Source organism: Phacochoerus africanus, chromosome 1 (assembly GCF_016906955.1).
Source record: "Phacochoerus africanus isolate WHEZ1 chromosome 1, ROS_Pafr_v1, whole genome shotgun sequence".
Taxonomy (NCBI): Eukaryota; Metazoa; Chordata; class Mammalia; order Artiodactyla; family Suidae; genus Phacochoerus; species Phacochoerus africanus.
In genome coordinates, this window is record NC_062544.1 from 95,201,918 (window position 1) to 95,223,384 (window position 21,467).

General features: G+C 39.9%; 2 protein-coding genes across 10 annotated transcripts in view; one reads left to right on the forward strand and one right to left on the reverse strand.

The window, feature by feature from the left end:
• Positions 1–15,300, forward strand: part of CMC1 (C-X9-C motif containing 1) — a 71,556-nt gene extending 56,256 nt beyond the window's left edge. For all 5 annotated transcript variants that reach the window (XM_047769288.1, XM_047769289.1, XM_047769293.1 and 2 more), the window contains 2 exons: positions 12,110–12,200; positions 15,041–15,300. In XM_047769288.1, coding sequence (XP_047625244.1) covers positions 12,110–12,200; positions 15,041–15,161 — 212 coding nt within the window. In that variant the 3' untranslated portion in view covers positions 15,162–15,300. The remainder of the gene's footprint in view (positions 1–12,109; positions 12,201–15,040) is intronic.
• Positions 15,301–17,503: 2,203 nt separating this feature from the next.
• AZI2 (5-azacytidine induced 2) overlaps positions 17,504–21,467 on the reverse strand; it is a 28,053-nt gene continuing 24,089 nt past the window's right edge. For 3 of the 5 annotated variants that reach the window (XM_047769316.1, XM_047769312.1, XM_047769308.1), the window contains exon 8: positions 17,504–20,003. In XM_047769316.1, the coding sequence (XP_047625272.1) occupies positions 19,591–20,003 (413 nt within the window). In that variant the 3' untranslated portion in view covers positions 17,504–19,590. The remainder of the gene's footprint in view (positions 20,004–21,467) is intronic. The other 2 variants (XM_047769321.1, XR_007133370.1) reach the window with 2 other exon arrangements.

Sequence of the window (21,467 nt, forward strand, 5' to 3'; positions counted from 1 at the left end):
AAACCTGTACAAATGAAAAGACAGAGAACTATAACTCAGATGAGGGAGAAAGGAAAATCCCAGAAAATCAGCTAAGCAATGAGGAGATTCTTAGCCTCCAGGAAAAAGATTTTAGATTGTTGGTGCTGAAGATGATGCAAGACATTGGAAATAAACTGGAGGCAAAGATGGATAACTTACAGGAAACACTGAGCAAAGAGATACAAAATATAAAACTTAAACAAGAAGAGATGCAAAATACAAAAACTGAAATAAAAAATTCACTAGAGGCAGCTAACAGCAGAATACAGGAGGCAGAAGAATGAATAAGTGAGGTGGAGGACAGATTAGTGGAAATCACAGATATGGAACAGAAAAGAGAAAAAAGATTGAAAACAAATGAAGAGAGTCTCAGAAAACTCTGGGACAATGTGAAACACACCAACATCTGTATTATAGGGGTGCCAGAAGGAGAAGAGAGAGAGAAGGGGACAGAAAAAATATTCCAAGAGATAATAGCCGAAAACTTCCCTAACATGGGAAAGGAACCACTCAATCAAATCCAGGAAGCACAACGAGTACCATATAAAATAAACCCAAGGAGGAATATACTGAGACGCATATTAATCAAACTAACCAAAATTCAAGACAAAGAGAAAATCTTGAAAGCATCTAGGGAAAAGAAACAAGTAATATACAAGGGAACCCCAATAAGGTTTTCAGCAGATTTTTCAGCAGAAACTCTGCAGGCCAGAAGGGAGTGGCATGATATACTTAAGGTAATGAAAGGAAGACACCTCCAACCAAGATTACTTTACCCAGCAAGGCTCTCATTCAGATTTGAAGGAGATATCAAAACCTTCACAGATAAGCAAAAGCTGAGAGAATTCAGCAACACTAAACCAGCCTTACAACAAATACTGAAGGAACTTCCCTAGGCGGAAAAGAAAAGACAGCAACAGGAAACAAAAATTCCACAAATGACAAGGCTCACCAGTAAAGGTATGTATACAGTAAAGATACAAAATCATCCATGCACAATTATACCACCAAAGTCAGAAATCATGAGAAGAGGTGGGTACAAACGCAGGACACTGGAGATGAACTTGCAATTAAGAGAACAACAACTTAAAACAATCTCATATACATATAGACTCTTATATCAAAACTTCAGAATAACTGCAAACCAAAAATCTACAATTGACAAACAAGGAATCTCTGGAGAAGAAATATATCTCATAGTAAATAAGTGCATAATCCACCATGAAGGGGGTCATTTGACATCATTCTTGGAATGCTGAAGTCTTCTTAGATCTGATTCTGATTTCTTCTCCATCGAAGAATTTATGATAATTATAATTAAATAATGCAACTGTACAATTAAATAGTACAGTTATACAATTGTGTTATTAATAACCATTTCTCTCCATGGTACAATGTAAGGTCTATAATGTCTTGTTTATCACATCACCTAAAATGGTGTAATGCTTATATTGAAGAATCAGTAAGATGTAACAAATTGTGAGGACATATTTATATAGTTACACTGTTTTTTAACCAATTTATGCATTTTATATTTTCCTTATTTTCAGAGGGTGTATTATTTTTGTTATTCTTACCAGTTAATTTATTCTTTTTGTTATGCTATATAAACTATTTAATGGTATATAAGGCTTTCTTCTTTATAAATTTTAGTTGTATAATATGACAATTTTAATATGCTAATTTTTAAAGAAAAATTGAAATGTAATGATAATACTAAATAGTAAGGATGAAAGCCATACAAAATGGGATAAAGTATAGAATAAATTTCCTGTTTGTCTCAGCATATTTTCCATTCCACTTCAGCAGAGGGAGTCACTTAATCTGTTTCTTAAGATCCATGATATAATAATTTGTGTGAATATAATTGTGTTTAAATGTATGTATTTTATTCTGTAAAAAATAAAAATAAAATTTCAGAATGAAAAAAAAAGAAAAAAAAACCATATTCAAAATAATTTACAAAAGAGCAAAGGGATAGTGACCTTAGAAATTTTAATAATAATTTAACACAGCAAGTACAGATTTTTATTCCATCAACCTGGAACACATCTGTCCTGTCCTGTCCTGTTCTACATTCCAAGCGCACCTCCACTTGGTCCCATGGCACCAGCAATGATGGCTCTTCTTATACCTGCATCCATAAAATAATCTTTCTTTTTTTCTTTTTTTTTGGCTGCCCCATGGCATATGGAGCTCCTGGGCCAGGGATCAGATCCAAGCCCCAGCTGCGGCAACACCGGATCCTTAACCCACTATTCCTGGTCAGGAATTGAACCCGCATCCCAATGCTCCCAAGATGCTGCCAATCCTGTTGTGCCCCAGTAGGAGTTCCCATAAAATAAATTTTTGAAAATGTTGATGGCTATTTTTTGTTTGTTGTTGTTGTTTTTTGAAGAGAGGATGGTCATCTTTTTTGCTCCATAATTAAACATTTTGATTTTTTTCGACCTATTTCTACCATAAATATTATTTCCTTCTCATCATCTTTGTTTAAAGCCAGCCTTAGGCATTTGGGTCAAGTGCCCAAGTGTAGAAGGTGGGAGGACACTGCTGTCTGTTCCCTTAGCACATAGGCTGTACGGGTTCTTCGTACATAAAGCCTTGTGTCTGAGTAGTCTGTCTTCTCCAATGACTGATGGGATAAGAATGCCTTGTTTCCTTTTTGTCCTTCACAATATGTTCTTTTCTCATGGGTTCCTGACTTAAAGAAAGTTCATCTGGGATATTGTCATCTGCAAACCCTTGGTCTTCAGTTGTGTTCATACCATCCATTCTGCAATCATCATTAGCGTCTGCAGGCTGCTTTCAGTTTCTCTGCATTCATCTTCTGATTCATCTAACATGTGCCCTTTTCAGCTTCTAGAGGCCCATCTTTGCCATCACAAGCTGCTTTAACAAAAGTGCTGTAAACAAGATGGCTAATAAACAACCAAACTTCATTCCCCACAGATTTAGAAGCTGGAAGTCCTGGAGTAGGATGCCAGAATGGTTGGGTTCCCGTGATAGACCTCTTCCAGGTTGCAGACTTGTGTCCTCACCTGGCGGAGAGCAGAGAAGCAAAAAAACCTCTCTTTTAACTTGTGTTTGTAAGGCCTCCACCCCTGTGACCTGCTGTCATCCTGGCTACCTCCCAAAGAGCACACCTCCTAATACCATTGTACAGCAGAGTAGTGGGGGGCTGTAGGGTTTCAACATAGGGATTTTGTGGGGACAAGTCACCCCTGTTTTTTTTTCCATCTTTGAAGCTGGCAAGATAAAATCTCTCTGACCCTGCTTCTATCACCATGGCTCTTTCTTAATCTTGTGCCTCCCTCTTATACCTTTTTTTTTGGTCTGATCCCATGGCATGCAGAAGTTCCTGGGCCTGGGATCAAACCCATGCCACAGCAGCAACCTGAGCTATAGCAGTGACAATGCCGGATCCTTAACCCACTGAAGCTTCCAAGGAATTTCCCTATTCCCCTTTAAGGGACTCTTTCAGTGTTACTTTGGGCCCACCTGGATGGTCCAGGATAATCTCCTTATTTGAAGGTCAGCTGATTAGCAACCTTAATTCCCCTTTCCCAAGTAACCTAACAACATTCGCAGGCTCCAGGGATTAGGATGTTTCTATCTTTGGGGGTTATTGTTCTACTTAATAATCAGTAAAAAAAAAATCTCAAATCTCAGATGTGTTCAAGGAAAGCAAAAAGCAAAAAATTAAGTGATGCAGTCCACTAGGAAGTACAGTAAGAAAACTGATAATGAAAGCGTGTTTCACTATTGCATCATTTTTCTAGGTGATTCTGTCATTTTGTTTTCATATTATTTTAGTCATTTTTAACATAGTTGGGAATAATTTATGAGTCATGATGAAATAAGTCCCAGGATAATACAGTAAAAATGTTTCAAAATGTAGGAAGAATAAAATCAGTAAGAGTCTGTATTGTGTCTTAGCTTTATACAAAGATCCAATGAACCTAACATGATAACGGCAAGACAGAAATGAGTTTTATTGTATTACAAACTATGTGTTTTCTTTGGTTTTTTGGAAGACCTCTAAGAAAAAATAAAAATCATGAAATATCAACCTTGAAATAGAACTACTCATAAAAGATACTCCAAAATTAAATTGGATCCAGTGGACCCTGCAGAGGGTCAGCACTTGGCTTCGTGGCCTCATGGGAGAACTCATAGTCCCCACCCCCCCCCACCCCCCCGCCCCCCGCATTCCTGTCTTCTCTTTCTACTGGACCTTTACATATTGGGAGCCCAGGCTTGCCCAGGGCCTCTTTTCTCTTCGTTATTTTTAATAATATGTTACTGCCATCAAAACAACATCTTCAGACTTGCTTCCAACCCATATAGTCGAATGCTTTCTGGACAACTCTGCTCAGATGTGTCACAGGCCCCCAGTTGCTCATCATCCTCTTTGGGCTCTGACCAGAACAGAACAGCATCACATGTGTTCCTTTCCTGGTGTTTTTGAGTCATAGAATTGCGCTGTTTTGTTATCCCTGACTCCTTCGTCTGTCACCCTCAAGATTGACACTTAGCATCTGCTCCTCTCTGTAGCTGCTGCCTCTGTCTCTTACCTCCTTGCCATCTCTTGCATGGATTATTGTACCAACTTCTTAACTACTTTCCCTGTTAACGCCCACCCTGGCCTCCCTGCCTGCTTTTCTAGGTTTCTGCAGGAGAAAATCTCATTGTGCCATTATGGTGTGTGAAACCCTTCTGAGGATTCCCACTGCCCCCAGGACAAAGCCTAAACACTAACACTGCCTGCTGGTCATAGCTGATCCATTCCTTTCCTCCCCTTCAGCAGACACTCACGTGCACACAGCCCAGTACCCTGAAACGTCCCAGCCCTTTTGCAGCCTGTCCTGCCTCCTCACTTTCAGATCTGCTCCTGCTCTCTTCCCTTCTTACTCCTCTTCAGCTCACTCAATGCGGGACTGAACTCAGGTTCAGCCACTCGCTGCTCATAAGCCATGAGGCAAGTGTCGGTAGAAAGGAAAGGTGCTTGAATCAGAAAAGGCAGCAATCTGGGGAGAAGATGGCTTGTGTGCAGAGACCAAATCCAGAGATTCTGCTCATCCTCAACAGTGTTTATAGGAAAAGAGGGGGAGAATCTCGGTGAATCATTGAGGCAGGAGGAGGCAGGAGGTTGGATTCTGCATCCTTGTCCGTGGCACGCAGACTGACTGACCCTCTCTTCAGATGTTATCTTGCCCAAGTGATCTGCCTTCAGGATTGCTAAAGGGGCTCTTGGGGCTAGAGAGCTTATTATGTTTTAACTGCTTAATTCTTTTTTTTTTTTGGCCACATCTGTGGCATGTAGAAGTTCCCAGGCCAGGGATTGAACCCGTGCCCAAGCCAAGCCATAGCAGTGACAACGCTAGACCTTAACCACTGGGCCACCAGGAAACTCCAGCTGCTTAATTCTTCATTGTTCTTTTAATCTAGGAAAAGAATCAACAGGTTTTAGACAAGGCATGGTGTACATTCAGGGAAGCGTAAATCAGGAGTTAGGTTAAATTGCCTCATGATCTTTTAAAGTTGAATGGGGAACAGAAATGAGCAAATAGGAAAGGGGCAAAGAGCTGTTTTCAAGTGTAGAACATAGTTTAAAAGTATGACAAGCCCCTCTTGGGTAGGTTTGGAGTCCCAGTTCTGGGCCTCCACAGTGCCCTCCCTGCCCCACCTCATAACAGTCAGAGCAGGTATCCAACTCAACTGTTAACATTTTAAAATTATTTCCTGTCTCATTTGGTATGGAAACCCCAGAACCTAGCACAATGCTAGGCCTATAGCAAGTACTTGGAAAGTGTTTGAATGAATGAATGAATGAGTGATATTTTATGAGCCTGTAAATCATTACTGAAAGAATATATGAGAAAAATTAAAAATCTGAATTTACTGTATCAGTCAATACCTATGAAAGCCTGGTACATAGTACATACAGGTGTTAGCTGTTGTTGTTATGATATGAAGACAGGAATGTAAGCAACTTTTTTCTTCTTCTACTCTGATAATTTAAGAAGAAATATTTACAGTTGGATCTCTTCTTAAACATTAAGGTGACAGCACGATTTGAAGATTTCCCAACTGCAGTATTTTAGGTTTGTCTTTGGAAACTGAAACATTTTTGAAGATATGAGTGCAGTGAAGAAGCCACTGTTAGTGAATGTGTCTCAGAAAAGAAGAGGTCGCTTTTGCATGTTATAATTTTTCATTGAATATTTTATAGATCTTTTGAAAAATTGTGGAATTTTGTTGTTTTTAGAATGTTTGCTGGCAAATATTCACAGGTACACTTTTTGCAACTGAATTGAACTTGTCCTAATTAGCTTCTCGCCGAATCTACCACTGTTTATTATATTAGATTTTGTTTGTAGGTTGGATTAGAATGACTTCTTTGTGAAAGTCATACTACTAGAATCATTCACGCAAAGGTTGCAAAGAGATCTGCAGTGTCATTACTAAACTTTATAAACAAATGTTCATAAATCAGAAGTGTAGGAATTCCTGTTGTGGTGTAGCGGAAACGAATCCAACTAGTATCCATGAGGATGCGGGTTCGATCCCTGGCCTCACTCAGTGGGTTGGGGACCTGGTGTTGCTGTGAGCTGTGGTGTAGGTCGCAGACGTGGCTTGGATCCTGCATTGCTGTGGTTGTAGCTCTGATTTCCACCCCTAGCCTGGGAACTTCCACATGCTGCAGGTGCGGCCCTAAAAAGCAAAAAAACAAAAACAAAAAAAATAAGAACTGTTTACAGAATATTGCACATGAACTTCAGTTACAGAATATTGCACATGAACTTCATGAAATACTGTTGCAGTTGCAGTTATCAGTATTACACACATCATGTGCTTTGTGGCCTTGTAGCCTTGGCTTCCTTCAGCTGAGCCATCAGTAGGGAGGAGAGGACATACTGTCTGTGTTATCTCTGCCTTGGTTTGGGCCTTCATCCCTGTACATGAGCCTAGTGAGCGCAGAACCTAGGATCCCATTCCCACACAGCTTCCGGGGGCTCTGCACGTAGGTCTTGTCTGCAGGGACTCAGGTCTTCACTTAAAAGATAGTTTCTCCTAGGAAAATTACTTTTAGATTTTAATTTCCATTCTAAATCTAAAACTTTCAGACAAATCACCTGAAGCAAAATATTACTAAAAGTTGATGCATACCTTCACTCTTCCCGAATTGTATCATGTAAAAACCTCTTCTGATTCAATAACTGGTCAAAGGTTCATTTATGCGTTGTCTAAAGTACATCTCTGTTTTTATTCTTATCCAGTTCTGTATAAGGAAGCAGCTAAGAGTTCCATGTAGAGTTGATGATATATTTTGAATTGAGAGGGATTTAAAAATCTGCCTTAATACATTTCTTTAATAAGCAAGATCTCCTAAATGTCTTTCATTTAGATTAAATTGAAGTTCCAGGTTTAAAAATGAAATGATGAAGATGATGGGGTAGTCATGGAAATGTAACACAGTTTATATGTTAAAATTCTAAATTACATTGGTATACTTTATTAGTACTTTACTGATTAAGGAAATAAAGAAATAGAAAGTTACAAGTAAGTGCTGTGTCTAAAGATGGTTGTGTAAAAATCATAGGCTTAAGAGTTTTTAAAAAATAATAAATTAATGGAGTTATAAAAGGGGTGGTTCTAGTCAGAGACATGAAACAGTGGGGATGACTTCTTTTAATTTGGTATGTTTTTAAATTGTCATCTCTCACTGAATGCTTTAGTTCTAACTGGATGACTGTGTTTGCAAAATAATATGTTGCTTGAAACTGACTGAATGAAAAGTGTAAAAGGTCAAGTGCCCAGTGGTTCTGCTCCCACGCACAGTTGTTACTTCATCTTGGCTTTTAATCTGGAAGCCCTATTATTGGAGATTATTTAAATATTAAAATACATTAGAAAATTCCATAAATTAAATGAGTGAAAAGCAGTTTAAACTACCTCTTTTCTCTTACTGCTTTTATACAGAGGTTCCCAAGAAGTTTACTTGTTTGTTTTTAAATGCAGTAGCTGCGGCAATGCCAGATCCCTTACCCCACTGCACTGGGCCAGGGATCAAACCCATGCTTCTGCAGTGACCTGAGCCACTGCAGTCGGATTCTTATCCCACTGCGCCACATGGGATCTTCAAGTTTGTTCTTATATAAACTGGAAGTTATATAGACTACTTGTACTTAATTGCAACATGGTTATTTTGCCTCTTATCTTACGCTAAAGATAGAAGACTTTATCTCTTTCCATTTTCCTAGATTTACTTGATCCAAGTGTTATGCCCAAAGGATGTTTTTACCAATAGTTTATTATATCAAATAGTTTCTTTCAGAGAAATGAGGGTTTACAAAAGAGAGAACTTCATGTTCTTGATACCTAAAAGAATGTCTTAAATGCTACCTTTAAAGTTTGGGGTAGCTTTTAATTTCTCTCCTCTCACTGCTTATTGATATTTATTTGCATTACTTTAAGATATACTTAAGTGAAAGAAAGTTTATTTTCATAGTTTTCAGTGGTGATCAAATTATTTACATACAGGCGTACAAGCTCTTTTAACATTTAATGTAACATTGAGAGACAGAAGTGAGTTAAATTGGGCTTGTTTCAGAATACCATTGCAGAAATCAGCTGTATTAGCAACGTCACCATAATGTGAGTATACGCTAATGTGATATGAAAGAAGGATCCTCATTAAAACCTTGTTGCTAAACAAGTGACAAAAACCTTACAAACAGCTTGAGGCTTCAGGCCAGTCACAGTTATTCCTGAAGAGATTTGGACAAGTGTGAAAATACATAGGCTGTGCCTTTATTGTCACCAGAACACGTAAATGCTACCTGGAATCAATCCTACTAAGGACATTTTCAGTCCTATTAGGGAAAACAGATCTTAAAATAATTCAGTGCCTGAGCATTCTGTTGTGAATTCCTCATATGGAAAACTACTGGGTTTGTTAAATTCAGAAACTACTCTTGGTAATAAATTGCCATCATATTTGTGTTTTCCAGAAGAGGCCTGGGGTTTGGTCAACTTGCATATTTTCACGAGGTAAAATCCGTGATGCTAACAGTCTTCATTCATTTAGATGTTATCTCAGTGAGCTGGTACAGGGCTCTGAGTTACCCTGAGGCTGCGGCCCATGGCCCCATCCCTTTGAGGACTGCTCATGTCTCAGATTCCATCTAGGATCATACTTCTTGCCTCTAGAAAGGCAGCTCTTAATGTCCATCATACTGTCAGTAGAATAGTTAACGTAAAGGCATGCTAGCAGCCTTCCAGAGTGGGAGTTAATGGACTTTCTCTTTTTTATCTTCTGTCTTTTTAGGGCTGTGCCCGTGGCATATGTAAGCTCCCAGGCTAGGGGTTGAATCAGAGCTGCAGCTGCTAGCCTACGCCACAGCCACAGCAATGCAGGATCCGAGCTGCATCTGTGACCTCCACCACAGCACATGGCAAAGCCAGACCCTTAACCCACTGAGCGAGGCCAAGGGTCAAACCATGTCCTCATGTATACTAGTCAAGTTCGTTGCTGCTGCACCACCACAGGGGAACATAGTAGACTTTCCATAGTCTCGCAGCCTCCCCTCAGCATCTCCCATGACAGCAGGCTGATTATAAGTCTGCCCTGCCTTGTTGGGTTGTGGGGAGTTCTCATTAGGACACAGAGGAAGTCCCCTTGCTCTGATCTGGCCCCACCCGCTGCCCAGCTCCTGTCTCAGAGAACGGGGACTTCTGTTGCTAAATAAAGGAGCATGTGGTGGAAGTGATGAGACCGAGGCCTCTAAGTGAAGCTTTCTCCCTGTCCCTGCACAGCCCCTCTGACAAGTGTCTCATGCATTTACACATCTCAATCCTTTTCATTTTGCCTGTGGTTTGAAACTACTTTTCTTACATACAGTGTGTCTTCATGGAGACTCTGAAAATTACCTGCTTGCTTTCAAATCGTTATAAATGAGGTTCCTTAGTCACTGAAAGGGTAGCATATAGCTCAGGAAAAGAAGGGAATCCTGGTAATTTTGAACCAGAGGAGTTGGAAAAGCTGTCCCGTAGCTGTTTTGTGATGACGACGTGTTTTAACGTCTGACATGGAAATGGTTGGCTACATACAGCAGATGGGACTAGACTAGAGAAGGAAGGACCAGAATCGTGGAGGAGAGAAGCTGCTAGAGGATGGGGCCATGCACACCGTCCCGAGCAAGGGCTGCGGGCCCTGGCTTGACCCAGAGCAGACATAGCAGAGCAGCAAGGCTGCTCTGGGTTGGTGGTCCTGAGAAAGCAGGATGCCAAGGGGGCCAGTGCAGTTTAATAGGCAAACTACCAGAATGGAAATGTGATAGAAAGCCATTTGAATTTTCTGGGCCATTTAAGAGTAGACTCAGGAATAGAATGGGAGCTCTGTCATCAGAAGTTAAGGACCATGGCAGGGTTGTCTTAAAGAAAGGTGATGCCTTGATGCCATCAGAAGACATATGGAAACTGGACTCCAAAAGTTTTTGTCTGGACGCAACTCCCCTTTCACTCTTCCTACTCTTTTTTTTTTTTTTTTTTTTTTTTTTGAGAATATACTCTTTTTTCTCTATGTGCAAACCTTGGAGATATTGCAGGTTTGGTTCCAAACCATCACAACACAGTGAATATCACAAAAAGCGAGTCACCCAAATTCTTTGGTTTCCAAGTGCATGTAAAAATTATGTTCATACTTTATTGTAGTCTGTTAAGGGTCCAGTGGTAGCATTGTCTAAAAAAACAATGTGCATACCTTAATTAAAAATACTTTATTGGCGTTCCCATCCTGGCTCAGTGGAAATGAATCTGACTAGCATCCATGAGGACGCAGGTTTGATCCCTGGTCTCACTCAGTGGGTTAAGGGTCTGGCTTTGCTATGAGCTGTCGTGTAGGTCGCAGATGTAGCTCGGATCTAGTGTTGCCATGGCTGTGGTGTAGGCCAGAGGCTACAGCTCTGATTGGACCCCTAGCCCAGGAATCTCCATATACTGTGGGCGAGGCCCTGAAAAGACAACCCCCACAAAACTTTATTCATAAAAATGCTGACTGTCACCTGAGCCTTCAGCCAGTCATAATATTTTTGCTGGTGGAGGGTCTTGCTTCGATGCTGATGGCTGCTGACTGATCAGGGTGTTGGTTGCTGAAGACTGGGGAGAATTTCTTAAACTAGAACAACAGCGAAGTTTGTCTCATCCATTGACTCTTCCTTTCGGTAACCTTTTCTCTATAGGATGCAATACTTTTTGATAGCATTTTACCCATTGTAGAACTCCTTTCAAAGTTGGAGTCAACCCTTTCAAACTCTCAACTAAGTTTATCCTAAATCCTTTGTGGTCATTTCAGCAAGCTTCACAGCATCTTCACGAGAAAAAATTCCACCTGACCACTCTCTTTTGTCATCCATAAGAAGAACTTCTTATCTGTTCAAGTTTTATCATGAGATGGCAGCAATTCATTCCTGTCTTCAGGCACCACTTCTCATTCTAGTTCTTTTTCTATTTTCTCCATGTCTGCAGTTAAAATAGTAACAGCAAAGATTGTTGATCACAGATTACCGTAACAAATATAATACTGAAAAAGTTCGACATATGGAAGAATTACCAAAATACGACACGGGAGTTCCTGCTGTGGCACAGTGGGTTAAGGGACACAGAAACATGAAGTGAGCAATGCTTTTGGAAAAATGGTGCCAACAGACTTGCTTGACAGAGGGTTGCCATACACCAACAATTTGTAAAAACGCAGTATCTTCAAAGTGCAATAAAATGAAGTATATCTGAATGAGAAATCTGCATGTCCCTGTAAAGCAACCTCACTCTTTATCTCAGAGGTCCCCTCTTCCCTCCTTTCAGATCTACAAAGTCAGTGACTTTTATTCTGCCTTTGATTCATGTGTGTGTTTTTTGTGGACCATGTACTTACTATGTGCCTCGCACAGTACATATTATGTACTATGAAATAAGCACAGATCTAGTATCTAGGTAATAGATGTTGAATGAATGTTTTAGAGCTGTTGGAAATTATATTGATGTAATTCGAGGTCATTTTTTTCTTCCAAATTTTTAATTTCAGATTTCACTAAATGTTGCAAGGACTCTGGAATCCTTATGGTAGTAAAATGCCGGAAAGAAAATTCTGCATTGAAAGACTGTCTAACTGCTTAGTAAGTAGTTACCTTAGTGTTTTTGCTGCTGCTGCTGCTGCTGGTGTGTGTGTGTGTGTGAGAGAGAGAGAGAGAGAGAGAGAGAGGTGTTCTAGGTAAGAGCATAGTATTTAACTCATTACATGTAATATATTCTGTACTTCTTCCCCCACCAAATTCATCATACTGTTGCTAAGTCTAAAACTGTAATTTGTCAAAGATTGTTCTAAAAAAAAAAAAGGCAATCTCACATATTCACGAAGGGTCTTTTCAGTTTACACGTATTTGTCAGCATTTTATCTGATTAAAATTCTAGGTCTGGACTTCCCTGGTGGCTCAGTGGGTTAAGGATCCAGTGTTGTCACTGCTGTGGCTGAGGTCACTATTATGGTGCGGGTTTGGTGCCTGGCCTGGGAACCTGTGTGTACCACAAGCACAGCCAAAACATAAAAGTGCTTCTTATATATAAGGTTCACTGATGTTTTATTGAATGCAGGTGCTCTCTGCTCATTTCCTCACTCATTGTATTACCCACGTTGTTGGTATTGCAGAGTGTGGTCCTTCAGCGAGTAGTTAGTTGGTAGTCGTCAGTAAGACCTCACGTTTGGAAGGCCCTTCTTCGTTCCGTGTTCTCCTCCCCTGGCCTGCGAACCATCTATATCAGGATGGTTTGACACTTGTTAGGCAGTTAGGTAAAAAGAAAGTTGTAACTATCTGAATCTTATATTTGTTTTCTTTTTTGATGAGGAATAATGTACATGTTAAGTTTACAGACAATTTTAGAATACTGGCTTGGAAGACCTTAGAGATTATTTAAACTAATCCCCGCATTTATACATGAGAAAACATATTCTAAATCCACATATCTTTTCTCCAGTAAATAAGAGATTAAAAACAATTCTAACAGCTGCTCTTTTTTATGAGCCCGGACCTGCACTAAGCACTTAACTGGAGAAGTACGAGTTTTGATCCCTGGAGCTTCCAAGAGATGTTTGTTGACTAGAAGCTATTCAGCTGGTGCCAGTCATCATCATCAGCTATGCCTCTTGGTTGGGGTGGGCAGCCCTGGGGCAAAGGGCCCAGGAATGTGGCCAGGAGGGCGGCCAGGCTCGTGTCCTCTGGGTCCCCCAGAGCACAGCACCACCTCCACGACACTTGCTGCAGGATACCTGGAGGCCCCCATATGCACACATCGCCCCAGCACAGGGTGCCCAGTAAATGTCAGCTCTGTTTTTCAGTTTGTATTTGTTATTTATTGACTGTTGTTATCTGCATCATAATCATTTGAATGTCCTTCCTTCTCTTGCCCCATGGAGATAGGAAGGTAAAAATGATAGGTTCTGGCCCATCCTGGGAGATGGCTGGGAACGCAGAGGGGAGGCCTCCACTTAGGTGGGAAGCAGGCAAGGCAGCAGGCCATGACTGACATTTGCTGAAATTGAACAGAGGGCTGTTCCCAGAGAATGTGTTATTTGACCTTCATTCTCAACATATGCTAAGAGATGCTCTGCTGTATTTACTGTTGCCATCCCATGGACGCGCTCCTACCCTCTCATCTCTTCAGTGACCTCTTGAAACACTGATGGTTTGTGTTCTCTTATGTCCCCCGTCTCATCCTCATTTGTTCCTCGGTAAACTGCAGTCTGACTTCTGCCCTCACCCCCGTGTAAGCTGCTCTTCCTAAAGCTTCTAGTAGGTATCCTCCCCATCCTTTCTAAACTCGACCTCTCTGGAAACCCCTAAGATGCTCTTCAACCTGGCTTCCCTCATTACACTCTTTTCTCTTCCCTCAACATCTCTATCTTTCTCTTCTGGACCTTTTCTTCCTCTCCTCTTCCTTCATGTCGGTCTGCCAGATCTTCTCCTCATTGTCAAATATGACAAAGTTCAGTTTACATCCACGGAATCCAGCTCCTTCCTGTCAATCGTGGATTCATTTCTTGGCATTCTTCTTCAGGCCCCATACTGGACTTGGCCCTTTGACTCTTGCATCCTGTGTCTTTGTAAATTTCACTCATCTAGAATCCAGAATCTTCCTGGGCTCCTAATTGTTCATTTCATCTCCTGAGTTACCCCCCAGAGCGATTTCACCCTTCTCATCAGGATGTGCCTCCCTGTGCTCAGGCCTTCTTTGCATCTTGTCTGGGTTATGGTCCTGGTTTATTTATTGGACACTGCTCTCACCTTGCTGGCCTTTTGCCACAAGTTGTCAGACTTATTCAAGACACAGAATTGATCTCACAGCTGTCATATTAATAGTGCCCATTCGGATAGATCTGACTTATTAGAGGGGCATGAATGGATCATCATGACCGGGCCTCTGCCATTCTGGCTTCACCTCAGCCCCTTCTTCTGTTGAGAAACTGCTATGCTGGTACAAGTGTACATATAGCTCTTCGCCCGTCATTGTTTCCTCATCTGTGGGCTTTTCCACATGTGCCTTCTATGTGCATTTTTGTTGGTCCTTCAGAATGTGGTTCAAATATCCCTGGACAGTGTCCTTCTCCTGCTGCTCCCTCGTTTCCATGGTGCGCTGGGCCACGCCTCTGTCTCCCACCCATATGCATCACTGTGACACAGGCCTTGTCTTCTCTGACATCTTGGACTCCTGAGGATGGTGCCGAGCTTCCTGTTTCTCTCTCCTGGCTATTCAGAAAAAAAAACCTATTAGGTCTTTTTTTTTTTTTTTTCTCCCTTTAATTTGGTAGCTGAATGTTTACAACAAATTTGACCATTATTAAAAATCTGCTACTAAAGATTGTGTCTGATGAACTGGATGTCTGAATGTATTGTGAAAGGGAGCTTATATTATATGCTTGCAAAGTAATTCACTTTAAAAGTTTTTTGTTTCTTTCTTATAGCTATAATGATCCAGCCTTTTATGAAGAATGCAAAATGGAATATCTGAAGGAAAGGGAAGAATTCAGAAAAACTGGGATTCCTACCAAGAAAAGACTACAGAAGCTTCCCACAAGCATGTAGGCGAAGTCAAATGATACTCAGGAACCCTAATATCCATGGAAATCACAGTCACCTGAAATAATGGACTTAAGGAAGTGTTTGCTTTACCCTTAATTACGGAAATAATTTTATCTGAAATAAAGTTCTTGTAAACTTCAAAGTTAAGTTTATTAAATAGGATAGGAGTAAGTAGTGAAATGGGATGTGGTCTGCTTGGTCATTATGGATTTTTCATTAACTTTTGCACAGCTGTGGTTCTGTAACAGTGACAGCTGATTTCTTAGGTTTCCACATGACTCTTACCTTACTCTCCTCATGTGGCCAGCATTTACTAAAGCAAAGCAGGAATGGACAGCCTTCAGAGGTGTAGTAACTTGGCAGTATAGCGTAATGGTTATGAATCTACCATTTATTAGTTAAGCAACTGTGGATATGTCTCATAGTTACCATGAGTATTAACCAAGTATTGCAGGTAAGTAGAGTAGGTAGGACAGTGCCTTGCACATGGTAAGTGCTCTTTGTAGTTATTATCAGTAGTAGTATGAGTATAGTATTTTTAATGGCCACATCTGCAGCATGTGGAAGTTCCTGGACTAGGGGTTGAATCAGAACTGCAGCTGAGGCCTATGCCACAGCCGCAGCAACACCAGATCCGAGCTGCATTTATGACCTACAGAACCTTAACCCACTGAGCAAGGCCAGGGATCAAACCCACATCCTCAGGGAGAGTCAGGTCCTTAACCTGCTGAGCCACAGCAGAAACTCCTTTATGGTTATCATTAGTAATGAAGGCTTATTTGGAAATATAGATGAATTAGTTTTACTTATGTCTTTAATGGAAATTTTCCTAAAATGGATTATTATATTCCTGGAGTTCCTGTCGTGGCTCAGTGGAAATGAACCTAACTAGTATCCATGAGGATGCTTGCTCGATCTCTGGCCTCGCTCAGTGGGTTAAGGATCCGGCACTGTTGCGAGCTGTGGTGTAGGTCACAGGCATGGCTCAGATGCCGAGTTGCTGTGGCTGTGTTGTAAGCCAGCAGCTGTAGCTCTGATTCGACCCTAGCCTGGGAGCTTCCATATACCGTGCATGTGGCCCTAAAAAGCAAAAAGAAGTATCATTACATTCCTTTACCTGTTAATTTGGCTACCAGAAGTATTTTAAACTGTTTATCTATATCCTTTTAAAAGTCTTCTTTATAAGTATGAATGACTGTTTTGGTACATAGTAATGGTCTCAAGAACTAGTGTAAAAAATTTCTGTCCCAATGTGGTAATTTGGTCCCAGGTTAAGCTTTTATATTAAAAGTTGCTTTTTTTTTTTTCCTCCTATGAGTTGTTAACACTTCACTATAGCCATTGCAACTAGTTTCCAGGTAAGTGAAATTTATATATATTTACATAGCTCATTAAAATTGCAAATAGAAATCCCTACCTACTAGGACAAGATTTAACTGTGGCCTTAATCCTATGAAATAAACCTAAGATCTAAAAGCAAATAGGACCCTAAATATATGTTCAAGTTCAACACTTTCAAGTGGACCACTCAAAGAATTATTTTATTCTTTTTTGAAACCTAAAGAGGCCACATATTCCAGGTACACAGATTGAAAGGAGAAGACAATGGGAGCAGACCAAAGCAACACAAATGCAGCACCCCAGAGACCAGATAGCATGAAGGTGAAGTCAGCATTCCTGTTGGCCTTTTGCTACTGGCCTTTCCTAGAGCATAGGAATTGGTTTTTACTGCCATAAGCAAAGAAAGTGGTTAAAAAGCTAGTAAAACATACAATCTAGGGCTGTTTTGTCATTTTAATTTGAATCAGACGGACCAGCTTAGTTTTATGTGGAAAATTCACTTAGGTAGATGCCACTTCCTCACAGTGCTAGACATACTAGGTTATATAGTATAAAAATACGCTCATACTTTCACACTACCTGGGCCTGCCTGCTGGGCCCTCCTCTGACCAGTGCCCTGCACCCTTACGCACGCCCCTGCTGATACTTTGTTGTTAAGTGACCATCCATAATCTTGCTACCTTCTCCAGATAGCTTTTCTGGATGAGGTCACTGTTTTCACATGGTTTAGACCTTTAGTGCTTTAAGTCTGAATCTAGGTTTTCTCCTGTTTCCCATGGGTTGTCTTTGCTCTACTTGAATTAGGTTCCATTTTGGCAGAACCTCTGTTTTCTCTTTGAGGTGTAAACTTCTCTTTTAGCTCTTGGGGAATCAAGAGGCTTTTGTTGTCTGTCTCTTCATTCGTGTTATGTGCCGAATTGGGTTCTCCTTATAAAATTTGAAGATTATAAAGAAATTTTCACGGGAAGCTCTTTGGAGCAAATTTCAGCTAGTGTGAAAAAAAAGTCAACACAATTTTCCATTTTAATAGATTATAAGCTACAGCCAGGCCATTCTCTCACATCACTTTGAATCTTACCAATAACAGAGATGACCACAAAGTGTACATTTACAAATTTTTGATTGGGAAAATTCTTTTGGTTAATCTTTCCTAAATAAAAGAGTTTTCCATCACTTGTTTAGCACTTTAAACTGTCAAGAACATGAACCACTGACTTCTCTGGCATATCAGTTTGAAGACTGCCTTATTGTTGAGATCCAAAAGCATTGTCTCCATTTAGAAGTTGGTTTAACAAGACAAATGTCTGTTAGATGAATCAAATTAACTAATTAGTATGTGACACCTTGGAATATTTAGGCAAGTACAATATTTCACATCCACTTCGATTTCAAGCAAAAATAATTTATTTTAATTAAACAATGTCTTGGCATTGTTCAAAACATTAATCAAGCTGTTATGTCATATGACCTATTTTCTTTACAAAGGAAAATTTCCAATCTTGGTTTTATAAAAGGCAAACCAGTAAGCTACATTAGAGATTAGATTATCATATACAGCCTATGCAGCCACACAAGCAGTAGTTTCTGCTGCTTTATTATTACACAGGTAGTTGCTTCCTTCAGCTAAAGCCTGGAGTCTCCTATGTGTTTTACGCATATTGGGTTTTGTTCTATTACTTGGCAGGAGATGGCAGTCCCCTGAGTCAGCTGTGTTCATTGGTCAGAATAAATTCCAGCATCTGACACCAACTCCATTAATCACAGACAAGCTTGAATAAGTGAGTAAGATAATAGAAAGACAAAAATATCTGGTGAACAGTGAACAGTTTATATATGTATGATGTTCAGTTAATACAGAGATCTGAAATACTCTTTTGAGTCCAAGGTGTTTGAAACTCCATCAAAAAGGATAAGGGCCTTCTGCATGGAACCCTTCATCTCGGGCAAAAGATGAAGGAACTGAGAAACATTACTAATAATACGCCCCCCAAAAGAAGAGAGAAATGAGCATGTGAAGCCACCCTTGTTTTCACTTTACTTGTTTATAAATGATAGGCCACTTAGAATCAAAGGATTTGGGGACATTTCATGATTGTACTTTATCATATATCAATACTGCACAGAATTTAGTTTCTAGAATTTCTAATCCGATTAGTAAAAAGCCAGTTAAAAAAAATTCCTTTCTCAATAAGTAAATCATTACATTTCAAAACAAAGTCTAACCAGTTTAACAAGTGGGTATAGACCTTCTGAAGAAAATGACTTTATATATAGTTACACATTTAGATTTTCATTAAAGAGTACTGAAGAGACAGATTAGACTGAGACCTTTGTGATGCTGTTCCTACTTCTAACTGCATAACCTATAGGTATAATAGTTCATTCACACGGGTGGTTTTTCAACCATTTGATCGCTCTTTTTCAATTAGGACTTGAGGGATGTACTGGGACAGAGTTGGTTTCAATGATTAAGTTATTTCAAGTCTTAAAATTCAAATTGCAACTTCAAATTTTTAACAACATTGTGATTAAAAAAATTTAAGTCTCAAACTTAGACACAATAGCACATAAAGATGGAGTAACCCAGACACTGTTGTTGCACTATAATTTTCAAATTTGTATACATTATAAAGTTAACAGAAATATAACCTATTCACATTGCCATTTCTTTATGCAGCTTAAAGAAACTTATATGATTTTTCTGATATAATGGTCTCCTTTATTTTCATAAATGGATATTCAGGCATTTCACATGCTTTGTAAAAACCATGTCTGAAAACTTTCATTTCCCTTCCTCGTGTGAGGCAGAAATTTATAATTATCATCAAAGGTAGAACTGTCATTTTGAAACATTTTATTAATTTATTATTAGCAGCATATATCATCTGATTCGGAGCCAGAATATGGAGCCAGAGGGTATTCTTTCACACTGAAAAATCAACTACATAATATGGTACATTATGTACAAATGTAAATACTGAAGAACTCTGCAAAAGTTGAATGAGAATCTGCTTTCAGTTTGTTAATGATTTCTTAAGAAAACCACAGAGATAATGGCAACCTCAGGACCAAACCGTGACCCTCTTCAGAATTAACTTTTATACTGGCAGTTTTGATTACGTTGATCCAAGTAATGCAGTGGTGGCAGGTTGGGTAAAGGCAAAGTTTTATTTTTAGCTTCCCCAAATGGTGTCTCACTTGATTTAGGAGGGCTTGGGAATACCCAAGAATTATCTTCCAGAGAATTTCTGCCGTAAGAGTTGTGTTCCTGAAAGTCTGTACTGTCATGAAGAATGGTTTGCTCATTATCTGTCCATGACTGGAGAATGGCTCTCTCTGATAAAACCTTTGTGTCTCCTGGTAAAGGGGAAGGTGTGGCCTGACAAAGGGCTCTGCTGTTTGGTGAGAGAGGAGGCTGTCTTCTGTACGCTGCAGTGAGATTTGTCAAGTGCAGTTTTGTGCTCTCTTTCCCGAGGTCTTCTGTGTATGCTGCTGGGGTGCCAGCTGAAAAGAAAGCACAGGCAAGACATCAGTTGACACAGCATTTATGGTCAGAAAGTAGCAAACACTTCATTAATTGGGTTGAGTCTAGAACTAGAAATAGAATGAACACTTCCAAGTGAGTGTGAGCACTGCGGGTACTGTGGCTTGCACACAGGTGACAGGTGATCTTGGGTCTAATTCTCCTGGCTGTTTACTGACACGGGGACACTCACTTGCTCTGGGCGTCCCTTCTTTCATCTGCAAAATGGACACAGTAGTCTTTTTCCGCCTGTGTCATAATGAAGATGAAGAAATATCTATTTTAAAAAGTTGGAAACCAATTAAGTTAAAATGCAAGTCCCTGTTCTTGGCTCTTAATGTGGCTACAAAAGGCTTTTAGAATGTTTATGTGTCAGTGGAGACTAAGAAAGGTATCCTTGAGTTTTAGGAGTTTTGTTAATCTTTCTTATAAAACACATACATGTAAATGTAAATTCTGGTCACAATATAATATAAAAATGTAAAAAAAGCAAAAAAAAATGTTTAGTGACATGTAATGGCTTAGAAGACAGACTGTTGTTAAGCCACCACCAACCGCAATGGGAGTGTGCACCTCCCCCTCTCCACTCAACCTGCCAGTGCAGGAAAAGACTAACAATTCATTCTAAGCCCGAGCAGGATGCAAAGTACAACTAACGCTCAACTCTGTAAGCAGCAGCTGAACCACGTCATAAAATATATTCACTGCCTTTTTTGTAGGAGAAGGTGACATGCAGCTCTAGAGAAAAGGTGATCCAGCTTCATCTCTGTCTCCATAGAGCATTGCATTTTGTGGTGAGGAGCAGTGCACGAGCCAGCCACTGTCATAGGGAATGTGCTAGAAAAGGTTCAAAGCACCAAAGAACTTATCATTCATCAGCTCAAAAGGGACACAACAGTGAGCCATTCCAAATAATGAAAGAGAGTTTCTTCTTTATTATTTTTTGGAAGTTCTATTTAGTATAGAAGAGCCACACAGAAGACTCACAGAAAAATTACTCACTGAATCATTTCTGTCAACTTAAAGTTGTCTCTTACATAACTCTGAGGCCACTAAAGAATTTAGCACAAAATGAACCAAAAATTAAGCTAGGGCCTGCCAAAGCACCTTACTGTTTTGCCCGATTCATAAGTAACTAACCCTAGAATTCTGGATTTAGCTTTCCATTCCCTGTGCAACACTCTCCCCCCAGTAAACATTACTGCGAACTATTTATAAAATAATTTTCTGTCCTTTAGGGACAATCTGAGGTGCACTAACAGTTTTAAATTAATGATTGTTTTTCTCTTTTTCTGGCCCCGCCTGTGGCATACAGAAGTTCCCAGGCCAGAGATCCAACCTATGCCACAGCAGTAATCAGAGCTATAGCAGTGACACCAGACCCTTAACCTACTGAGTCACCGGGGAACTCCCAAATTGATGATTTTTTTAAAAAAATTAAGTCA